Genomic DNA, 12,087 nt, shown 5'->3' with positions numbered 1-12,087 from the left:
TTTGGCTCATACCCTAAAAGTGGCCATTTTAACACACTATAGAAAATTATCTGTAGGGTATTTTGAGCTAAAACTTCGTTTACACACTCTGTGGACACAGAGACTTATTTTGCATCTAGTAAAAAGGGGCTAATAACATTTTCTTCCAGTGAGAAAGTCTGTTGATGTCTTACATCACCAAAATCCACCAACCTATTTGTTTAAAACTGTTTTGGACCATTTTATTATTATTATTATTATTATTATTATTTAATTGGTGCTTGATCTGTGCATATGTTTCTCCTGATTCAGACTTTTTTTTTTTTTTTTTTTTTTTTTCCTGGAGGAAGTAATATTATGGATTATGGAACAGTTTGAAGTTACAAATATGCTAAAGATGGATTGTTTCCTACAAACACACAGTTTTTCACTTAACAAGACATGAATTAATAGACTGGAGTGGTGTGGATTACTTGTGGATTATTGTGATGTTTTTATCAGCTGTTTGGACTGAATTTTGACGGCACCTACTCACTGCAGAGGATCCATTAGTGAGGTGAGCAAGTGATGTAATGCTAAATTTCTCCAAATCTGTTCTGATGAAGAAACAAACTCATCTACATCTCGTATGGCCTGAGGGAGAGTACATTTCAGCAAATTTTCACTGAAAGTAAGAGCCATTGATACTCATGTTACTATCTACACCAGTGTAAAAGACAGCTAAAAAGAAAGTGTTAAGCAAGTACAAGAAAGAGCATGTCATTAAAACCAAAGGCAAATCACTTTTGTGATTTAAAATGCTTAAGGTTGCTTGCAGGCAATTGCACATTCACATCACCTTTTGACAGTAGGCTTTTAACAATGCCTGGGCCCTTTGCAGCGGCTCCGAGTGCATCTATATAGACTCTTGTAATTGCCAGGAATAGAGCTATTCACCTGATTCAATGAGCCACGTCCAGGTATTCCTTAAAGAGCTTTTCCTTTGTGGAATTTGGATTTATGGGTCCAATCAGGTAATTGCAGTTTCTAGATGAATGCTCGTGGAATTCAAGAGGATCTCATCCTTAAATCATTAAATCGATAAAGTCCATTCAGTCAAGAGCTGCTGATGCAGAAGGGTGAACTTCCATGATTCTCCTGATCCCGTCAGTCACCCAGGCACCTAATGGCAGTGAATTAAAAGTAATCATTAGCCAACTAAGTTAGCACAGGATGTGAATTAAATAGTATTATGTCTGAAGGAGCATGACGGCATAGACAGGCAGTATTTTAAGAATAGGACCAGAAATAGGGTCTTCTTTTTTCAGTAAATGGACGGTGAAATGTGACCTTCATAAAATGTGCATTGACAACCTCAGTAGATAATACTATATATTATTGTATAATCATTCCTACTTTCAAGGGGAAATGCATATTTTATAATCAAGCTACTTTTATGCAAGGTTCATTTTTGTGTGACAATGCTAAGTAACTAACTAAACATGTATTTTATAATCAAGCTACTTGCAAGGTTATGCAAGGTTATTTTTTTGTGTGACAGTGCTAACTAACTAATCATGTATTTTATAATCAAGCTACTATTTATGCAAGGGTTTTTTTTTTTTGTTTTGTTTTTTTTTTGTCTGAAAATGCTAGCTAGCTAACTAACTAACTAAACATATTTTATAGTCAGGCTACTTTTTATGCAAGGTAATATTAAGGTAAAAATTTTTTGTGTGACAGTGCTAACTAACTAACTAAACATGCATTTTATAATCAAGCTACTTTTTGTGCAAGGTTATTTTTGTGTGACAGTACTAACTAACTAATCATGTATTTTATAATCAAGCTACTATTTATGCAAGTGTTTTTTTTGTTTGTTTGTCTTTGTCTGAAAATGCTAGCTAGCTAACTAACTAACTAAACATGTATTTTATAGTCAAGCTACTTTTTATGCAAGGTTAATTTTTGGTGTGACAGTACTAACTAACTAACTAATCATGTATTTTATAATCAAGGTACTATTTATGCAAGGTAATTTTTTTGTGTGAAAATGACAGCTAGCTAGCTAGCTAGCTAACTAACTAACTACATTTTAAAAAATAATGGGATTTTATTAAAAATAGCATTATTTGTTTGTTATTATTTTAGGCTTTAGACTTCAAACAATACTTTATTATTATTATTATTATTATTATTATTATTATTATTATTATTATTATTATTATTATTATTATTATTATTATTATTAATAACAACAACAACAGCAATAATGATAATAATAATAATAATAATAATAATAATAATAATAATATGTATTTATTTATTTATTTATTTATAGGAAAAAAAGTAGATTCCTACTTTTAAAGGGGAAATATTTTATAATTAAGCTATTTTTATGCAAGGTTATTTTTTTTTTGAATGAATGAATGAATGAATGAATGAATATAATGATATTTTATAAGAATATTATTACTTTTTAACTAAGTAACTAAAACCAGCTAAATGACAAACTAATTAAATAATAGTTTTATTTAAAAACAAGACAAACAAACAAACAAACAAACAAATAAATGAATAAATGAATGAATGAATGAATGAATGAATCGTGGGTGTGTGGGTTAACAACTAAATAAATAAACAAACAAACTAACAAACGTTGGATGCATGAAAAGTGCCAACATTTACCTCACAGGATTGTGTTTCTGTATATCCACTGATCCAAAAATGGCATCCCACCAACACGCTGTCGATAAACAACGTGTAGTCATAAGAAATGGTTTTGTGTATTACATAATACATCAGAGGGATCTGTGTATGGAATAGTATGTGGTATTTATTCCTCATGTGCAACAAAGAGTTTGCTGATTAATTGAACAGCTATACTACTGTCAGATCCTGACATCAGTAAGACATTTGCTTGTTGTAAATCAAAAGGCTTTGTACCAGCACAGAATGTGTTTTCCCTTGCCAGTGCATAAGAGTCAGGATTACACGGCTCTCTGGAATACTTCATCTTGATTGGTCAATTGCAGCATTGTGGAGTGGCATTCTGTTGCATAATGGCCATTATGCACTATATTTGACCTTTGACCCTGTGCTGTGCTTGCAGCTGTGTCTCATGTCTCTTATCAAAGCAACCTGCAGTTGTTATCTTAAAGAGCCACTTCTACCTGATTCAACCCATAAAATTAGTTTGTTGATGTATATAGGTTGGTTCAGAAGGTAAATTATATTGTTTTGACTTTTTTTCAGTATAGTCTCACATAACATAATAAAACAATTTAACGTAAAGTCAGTGAAAAAGAAGACATTTTAGCATAGTTTTAATACTTACGTAAATGTGAACTGGGTGTAATTTTTTCAGACATTAATTGCATGTCAGTTGTAATTAAATACAAATTAATGTTATAGTGTACATTATAGTGTAAATTTGTATTTTCTGTTTTAAACTTTCACATACCATCTTTTGGTTATAATAACATTAAAAATTAAAATACAGATTTTGATTTTCAGAGATTTATTATAAAAAACGTTTTGTTTTTTGTTTTTTTCCCCACAAAATGCAATAAATCCATCAGGGCTCTACGCTTACTTTTCTTTTTAGAAGCACTCGTGCTTCTAACTTTAAAAATTTTAGAAGCACAGTCAAAATTTTAGGAGCACCTTCTAATCAATAATCAAAAAATCTGATAAAAAATTAGACTTCCCATTATGAGGTAATATTTGAATCCTTAAAGTGAATTATATATATATATATATATATATATATATATATATATATATTATAAGCTTTTTAAAATTTCTAATTAAATCAACAGAATAAGAATAAGTTGCCAATCAAATGAAATCAGTATTAACAAAATTAATGTGTACTACTGGCTTGTAGGTGTATTTTCATATGTTTAATAAGGCTCAGAGGTGCTATGCGTGCAATCGAATTCATAAATTTATGTTGAGATTAATGTTTTAAGTATAAAATTTTGAACATAGAAATATTAAATTATTTAAATAACTGAAAAGAAGATACTTTAAAAAATTAAACTAAAACTGCCAGTAGGTGGCGGTTTTAATTACTGAATCATATCATTCATTTGATTCGTTCAAACGGCTGATTCATTCAGGAATAAAGCAAGTGACTGTCTTTATGAATGGGTAATTGATTCATTGACTCACTAGATCTGTTTAAAAACGCACGTTCATTCATAAAGGAAACACAGCTGTGTATGAATAGAGATGCGTAGTAGCTCAGTTGTGACTTTGTTTCGACAAAATAGAGCAAAATCAGGCAATACTGTTATAGTCAGACAATGTTAGTCACTTAATATTAACTTCTTGTTTATTTAACTTTTGTATTAAATCAGTATCTCATTTACAAACTCCCTTAAAAATCATTAAAATCTGTCACTCATCTGAGTTCATCGCAATCTCACAAAGTTTCATTATAATCAACGAAGCTCTACACTGCACAGTGAATCTCTTATTTACACTTTGTTTATGAAAGGATTCGTCAGATATGTCTTTGATATATTACTCAACGTTGCAAACTAGGATGTGGGGTGTATTCAAAGCGCCACCTTTACTGTTTACAATGCGTGAAATCATGCGCCGTGAAAAAATAAATGTTCTGGCTCTTCCAAGCTTCATAATGGCAGTGAATGGGTGTTGAGATTCAGTAGTCCAACGGAAGTCCAATAAAGTGCATCCATCCATCATAAAAGTACTCAACATGGCTCGGGTGATTAATAAAGCCCTCTTAAAGCAAATCAATGTTTTTCTGTAAGAAAAAATAGTAATATTTAAAACTTTATAAACCATAATACCTAGCTTGTACACCTAGGTGTAGCCTAAGCTCCGAGAGCCAAGGTTCGTTTACACCAAAGGGAAACCAGCCACTTATTGGCTTATATTGACTTTTTTTTTTATTTACAAATCCCTATTTTGTACTTCAAATTTGTGACGAGTGTTTTGTTTTGTTCTCTCCTCTGCACTGAAAATAAATAAATAAATAAATAAGACTTACTTCATTAAATATGGATATTCTTCTTACAAAAACACATCGATTTGTGCCTGAAGACCTTTATTAACCCCCCCCTGAGCCGTGTGGAGTACTTTTTATAAGGGGTGGATGCAATTTATTGGACTTCAAAATCTCAACACCCATTCACTGCCATTATAAAGCTAGGAAGAGTCAGGACATTTTAAGTTCAATTGTATTTGTCTGACAGATGAAAGTCATACACATCTAGGATGGCTTTAGGGTGAGTAAATCATGGGGGACTATTCCTTAAGCACACTTCTTTTAGACAGTAGTCAGGTCTGTTTATTTATAAAAAAAAAAAAAAAAAAAAAATTATATATATATATATGTATTTTATTATATATATATATATATATATATATATATATATATATATATATATATATATTATCTATACCTATAGACCTACTGATATTTTTATATCATATTTCAGGGTTTGTTATGTGATCACTGTGCTTCCTGGTTGCCTTATCATGTTTGTTTTGTATTTATGATCAGCTGATTGTACATTATGTCTACTTATCTGTTCTGTGACACATTATACTCGTTTTCTTAGTAGTGAAGGTCAGTTACGGTATTGTAGCTGTTTTTGCAGCCACAGACGGGCTGCTGTCCTTCACCTCCACCAGCTCATTGCCCTCTGTGCTGTCATTAATACAGTTTTGCCCATCTCTCACCTCCATTTTTCTTTCTTCCCCAGACACGGCAAGCCCGCAGGTCAGCGACGAGAAGAAGGTTCAACGAGATTGGAGCGACTTTAAAATTTGATGACTCCTTCCGCTGTCCCGAAAGAGACAGCCATCAGCCCTAAAAAGTAAGACCATGTTTCATTTTTTATTCTTAAGTCATCTGCTAAGTGGGATTTTATAGTTTCATTTATGTATATGCATTTATGTTTTTTTTTTTTTGTTAATGATCATTTTAAAACGTTTTACCTCATTTAAGGGGATAGTTTACACAAAAATGTAAATTACCCTATATGACTTACTTCAAAGATGCCAAAAGTACACACATCCTTCATTCAAGTAGAAGTACAGATACTCATGTTTAAAAATACTCTGGTAAAAGCAGAAGTACTGACTACACTTTTTACTTAAGTTAAAGTAAAGAAGCATGGGCTCAGACATTTGTAAAAAAGTAAAGTAAAAAGTACCCATTGCTACTACCTGTTTTAGTGCCACACTGGTAACTGGATCTCATCATATTGACACATTAATACAAAATAACTCACATCTAATTTGGTAGCTAATGAATGTATCAAGGCTAAACCATGTAGAACAGGGCCGGACTGGGACAAAATTTCAGGCTGGGAAATCACACTCATCCAGGCCATCCCATACACCCACAACACATTCTGAAACCATGGACAACCCTGCTTTTTTTTTTTTTTTTTTTTGTATGGCCATCACATTTAAATAAATATTTAAAACCTTAGGCTGGGACCGTGCAAAATAAGAAAAAGGCTCTCTTTTGAACTGCACCTTCACTTCCATTTTCCTTTTCAGTCTCTTAATTTCCCATGATATCTCTCTGCATCTCACTTTGTGTGCGTTTGCCGTTTTTCACTAATTTTCTTGTACCTGTCACTTTTCCCATCAGCCATTTACTGTTATGAGCACAACTGTTTCCACCTTCTTGCAAAACAACCACCTCATTATATTTGCAGTAAGTTTTATTTAAGTTCAATTCAAAGTATCACATCATGACCAGGTGTTGTTGTTTTATCTTAAAATGGCTTAAATACTATAGATTTAACAAAACTATATTTTCTAAATTGCCTAAATGTCAAAATTAGTACAATAATAATTACATCATGACAATATCTTTACAGAAAAATCCTAATAAAAAAAAATCCTGTTGTTGCATTATCGCGAGTCATATTTTTCTCTTACCAAAATTAACCATGGTTTACTACAGTAAAAGTATAGTTACCATGTTTTTTTTGTTTGTTTGTCTGTTTGTTTGTTTGTTTTTCCTTTTTTGGCAGATTAATTCATCTCTTTTAATTTACAACCATGGTTTTACTACACATCTCATGGTTAAACTATGTTTAGTGTAGTAAAACCATGGTTCATTTGTGGTTACCATGGTTTAACTATAGTAACCATGGATTTTGGTTTTAAATTTTCGTAAGGGTTGTGTTGTTATCAGCCCTAGCTCCCTCTGAACGTATTAGAAAATGATGTTTTATAACATTTGTGTGCTAAATTACTACTGTAACTTTACAGTAGATAATAATGATGTGGTTTAGCATAGAGTATTTTTAGTGATGATAGTAATTTAGTTTCGTTTATAGTAGCTGTAGTTTTCCCTTTGTTTACTTAGTTTAGCATTAAACTGCTAGCAACTCTTAGCAGCCTGTTTACAGATGAAACTGACCTGCACTTTAAGTCCTGAACAGGTCAGTAGTTTTGCCTCTATGATCCACCAGGGCACTTCCACTCCATTCTCGAGTCACTTGCAATTGATTACTCTGATAGAAACCGTTTGGCGGAGACGCGGTGCGCGCGCGAGCCGAATCGCGTTGCCAGTCAAGACTAACCCATCCATGATTTATTAGAGATTTGTTGAATGGTGATCCACCAGATGCTGATTAAAACTAAAGTAGCAAGCCTGGTTTGAAAATGTAAGAAGTAGAAAGTACAGATATTTGTGTCAAAATGTAAGGAGTAAAAGTAAAAAGTAGTCAGAAAAATAAATAGTGATATATATATATATATATATATATATATATATAACTGAACTCTTCATATATATATATATATATATATATATATATATATATATATATATATATATATATATATATATATATATATATATATATATATATTTGTGAGATATCAACCTTAAATATGGAACACAACATGTTTGGATATAACATTTTAAAACTGTATTTTTGTATACCATAAAATCCCCTAAAATTACCAAAGATTACAAAATTACAAAAAAAGGGCAATTTATATGTATGTATGTAAGCATGTATGTATGTATGTATGTATGTATTTAGTTATTTACTTACTTTATCAGAATGGTACAACACTTGGTAATTGGTAACTAATGGGAAGCAAATTTCATTAAAACCAAATCTTACTGAAAGCTTGCTTGTTTGTTTGTTTGTTTGTTTGTTTGTTTATTTATTTATTTATTTATTTATGAGATATCAACACAAAATGTTTGGATATAAAATGTAAAAAAAAAAATTGTATGCCATAAAATCCCCTAAAATTACAAAATATTAAAAAAAGGGCAATTTTTGTGTATGTATGTGTGTATGTATTTATTATTATTATTATTATTATTATTATTATTATTATTATTAATTCTTAGTACTATTATTAGTATTGTTATTATTTACTGTATCAGAATGGTACAGAACTTGGTCAAAATTATTTATTTATTTATTTATTTAGAGATATCTACCTTAAATATGGAACACAACATGTTTGGATATAAAATATGTTATATATATATATATATATATATATATATATATATATATATATATATATATATATATATATATATATATATATAAATGAAATTAAAGTGCATTTAAAGTGTATTTACTACTAATCGAGGAGCCACAGAACATTAAAAGGTACTTTTATTTTTCATTTGACATTACTAAAAAGTACAAAGAAAATATTTTGAAAAATGTGTGTAACTAAACAGTTTCTGGTTCCCATTGACTTACACAGTAATTTTCAATGGGGTACATAAAGTATGTAGTTACCATTATTATTATTATTATTTTTTTTTTTTTCAAATATCTTCTTCTATGTTCTTTTGTGTCTTCTTTCATTGCTTTTGGGTCACTATCTCTTTAAATGTATTTATTTATTTTTTTTTTTTAATTGCCATAACAACCTAGTTGTTTGGAATTTGCTTGGTGAGCTCATCAACAATAATAACATATATCAAAAAAAAAAGTTTAAGTGTGTGAACATAAACATAATCATAGAGCACGTAAGTATCTGCAAGTATTCAAGAATTAACAGTTAATTTAATGCATTTTGTAATCAGTTTATTTTGCAAATGATAATTTTTTTAACTTATCTTTACTTAAAGCAGCCATAAAAAGGTTATTTTTCTAGAAAAAGGAAGCACCCTGAGATGAAAGTGTAAGTCTGGGATGTTGTCCGACACAAAACATTTTTTTACACTGGTACCGGTGTAGTTTTGGCAGTCCTGTCTAATGCATATGACAGCTCTGTTTCATCTCAGTTCTGTGTAGGGTGACAGATGTGCTTGTTTTCTATTCAGTTTGTTTTTCCAAAAAATCTGCACTACCAGCTGAGACATCTGCACTTCATTTGGTTTTCGAGAGTGTTTTGTTTATTGTTGGCCTCTGTCTGTTTCCAGAGCTGGCCAGGTCATCCGATTATGAGGAGGAATCTGGAATAATTTGTCTGAACCCCTACTGGACTTTCTCCCCTGAGCGTTCACTCCTCACACTGTATTCCAAGGACTGTCCAACCCTTTCCTACCGGGACATATTTGAGGACTCAATCCACTACTGCAACCAATGGAAACGGAGCACATTAATTGTTCTCCATTGCTGGCTTTTGGAACATATTGCCTTTTACATCATTGCATCCGGGACTGTCTATGTGTTTGCTGCCGACTACAGTATGCATTGTTTACTGGACGGTCTGGGTTGAAGAACGACGCCTCGCTGAAGGGGTGAGTATACACCTGTTCTTTTAGATAGAGGATGCTCACCTTGATGTGTCTCTAATTGCTGATGCAAACAGAAACATTAAAAGAAGTTTTTTTTTTCTTAAACTTTTACTTTGGGAGGTATTATGACATTCAATCAAGATGCAATAAATCAAAATGCACTCAGTTTGATTGTTTTAAAAAGGTTTTGTCATTAAAATTATATAGAACATTATTCTCAATAAATGCTTTGGTATTTCATATACATCAGCCTCGTTATACATAAACATAATAGCATTTAAATTAATTGTAATTCTTCCAGTTACATCCTGTGTGTGTGTGTGTGTGTGTGTGTGTGTGTTTGTGCATGTGCATATATACCTACAGTATAGTACAACACACGATTTGAATGTGCATTAGTGTTTTTAAACATTCTTATATTAAAATATATTATATTATATTATATTATATTATATTATATGGCAAGGATACATTAAATTGATTTAGAAAATTCACTTTTGCCATCACAGGAATTAACGGCACTTTAAAATATATTAAAATACAATTTCAAACAAACAAACAAACAAACAATAGCATTAACATTAAATAAAAATAAAACAGTTATTTGTTTGTTTGCTAATATTATTAGTTGTACTTTTTAATTATGTATTTTTTTTTTAATATATATATTTTTATTTTTAGTAAAAGAGGGCAAGTATGTCCAAATTTAATTAATTAATTAATTTAGTTGGAAACATTGAGTAAATATAGGTATATATGTTACCATACATTTTATGTAACACAAAATTGTTATATTATATTATATTATATTATATTATATTATATTATATTATATTATATTATATTATATTATATTATATTATATTATATTATAATTAATAATTATATTAATTATATTATAATTATATTATTGTGTAAATATATTTTGCACTTTAAAATATATCAAAATCAAAATTAGTAACATTTTAATTTAAACAGTAATATTGTGAATTAAATTAAATTAAATAAATTAATTTAATTTAATTTAATTTAATTTAATTTAATTTAATTTAATTTAATTTAATTTAATTTAATTTAATTTAAAACAGTAATACTTTTATAACACTGTAATTTATTTTCAATAAATGCAGCATTGCTGAGAAAATAACAACCAACCAACCAAATAAATGTGCTGTCAATTAATTGAGCAAAAAATATTAATATTATTATGTAATTATTAACAATTAATCACAGCTAACATAAACATTTGTGTAAATATATTTTCTCATTGAATCTCCAAATCAATATATAAACAACATAAAATGGTATATTTTAAATGTTTAATTATTTATTTTAACTAAGATTATTATTTATTTATTTATTTATTTATTTATTTATTTATTTATTTATTTATTTATTTATTTATTTATTTATTTTTTACCTAAATTATTTTTATTTTATTAAAAGAAGGCAAGTGTGGTCACACATTCATTATATTATATTATATTATATTATATTATATTATATTATATTATATTATATTATGTAATTTTTGTGTTTCACTTTGATGATCAGACACATTCTTAATTTATTTTGTGAATCAGACATCATTCCATCAGATATTCAGATATTATATCGGTTTGCTCGCTCAAATGAGATGAGAATCAGTGATTAGCAAGCGCTCCGCTCTTCTGTTGACATTGCTGTGTCTGTCCTGAGGTTATCAGCTAATGTCTTTTAGCTCGACTTCATGTATCAGACGCTCTACTCATGATCACTCATGTGGAAATATAATTAACTTGGCTGTGTTGCCAAATCAGTACCTTTCATCTGTAAGTATCATCTCAGACTGCAAACAAATGCCAACATAAGGCCATAGTAAATGCCAAGTATGTAAGTTTGAGACTAGACGTCAAGCAGAGGTTATAATGGAGCCATGCACAATTTACACTACAAGGTGACTGAACAGCATCGTTGCAGCACAGTGGATATATGGACTGTATTCAAGCTCAGAAAACAGCAACGGTCTCATGAATAATTGATCATACTGATTTTTTTTTTTTTTTCTCTGTGGTTTTAACTGTTGCTAAAAATTCCCCTACAATGCCTTGTGACATCAGAAGAGAGGGTTGACAGAGCATGTCAAAGAAATGAACAGGCTGTTGCACGCAAACCAATGCACTTGGGAATGTTACGCACTCAGACATCGGACGATCCATACGAGGAGCACATAAATGAAGATAGGGTTGTTCCCGGAGCTGCATTCGTTGTTTTATTTCTTGTATTTGTTGTCAGAGAATAAACAGCCCTCAAAAACTTAAGCAATCAATTAAGTTGCAACTCACTTGATGAAATATCGATCGAATTTGTTTGTGACCAGGGTGTCTGTGACCCCAGAAAGATGTTTGATGTCAACGTCATTCGCA

At 30.2% G+C, this 12,087-nt stretch overlaps 1 protein-coding gene across 3 annotated transcripts in view; it reads left to right on the top strand.

Moving 5' to 3' along the window:
• The window catches only part of zgc:172282 (leucine-rich repeat and fibronectin type III domain-containing protein 1-like protein), a 163,207-nt gene that overhangs the window by 141,052 nt on the left and 10,068 nt on the right, over window positions 1-12,087 (top strand). For all 3 annotated transcript variants that reach the window (XM_051130073.1, XM_051130075.1, XM_051130074.1), the window contains exons 5-6: window positions 5,700-5,813; window positions 9,365-9,685. In XM_051130073.1, coding sequence (XP_050986030.1) covers window positions 5,700-5,767 — 68 coding nt within the window. In that variant the 3' untranslated portion in view covers window positions 5,768-5,813; window positions 9,365-9,685. The remainder of the gene's footprint in view (window positions 1-5,699; window positions 5,814-9,364; window positions 9,686-12,087) is intronic.

The sequence above is a fragment of the Labeo rohita genome, chromosome 15 (assembly GCF_022985175.1).
Source record: "Labeo rohita strain BAU-BD-2019 chromosome 15, IGBB_LRoh.1.0, whole genome shotgun sequence".
Classification (NCBI taxonomy): Eukaryota; Metazoa; Chordata; class Actinopteri; order Cypriniformes; family Cyprinidae; genus Labeo; species Labeo rohita.
The sequence above is the reverse complement of the archived record's forward strand: the minus strand, read 5'-3'. Positions and strand labels throughout refer to the sequence as shown.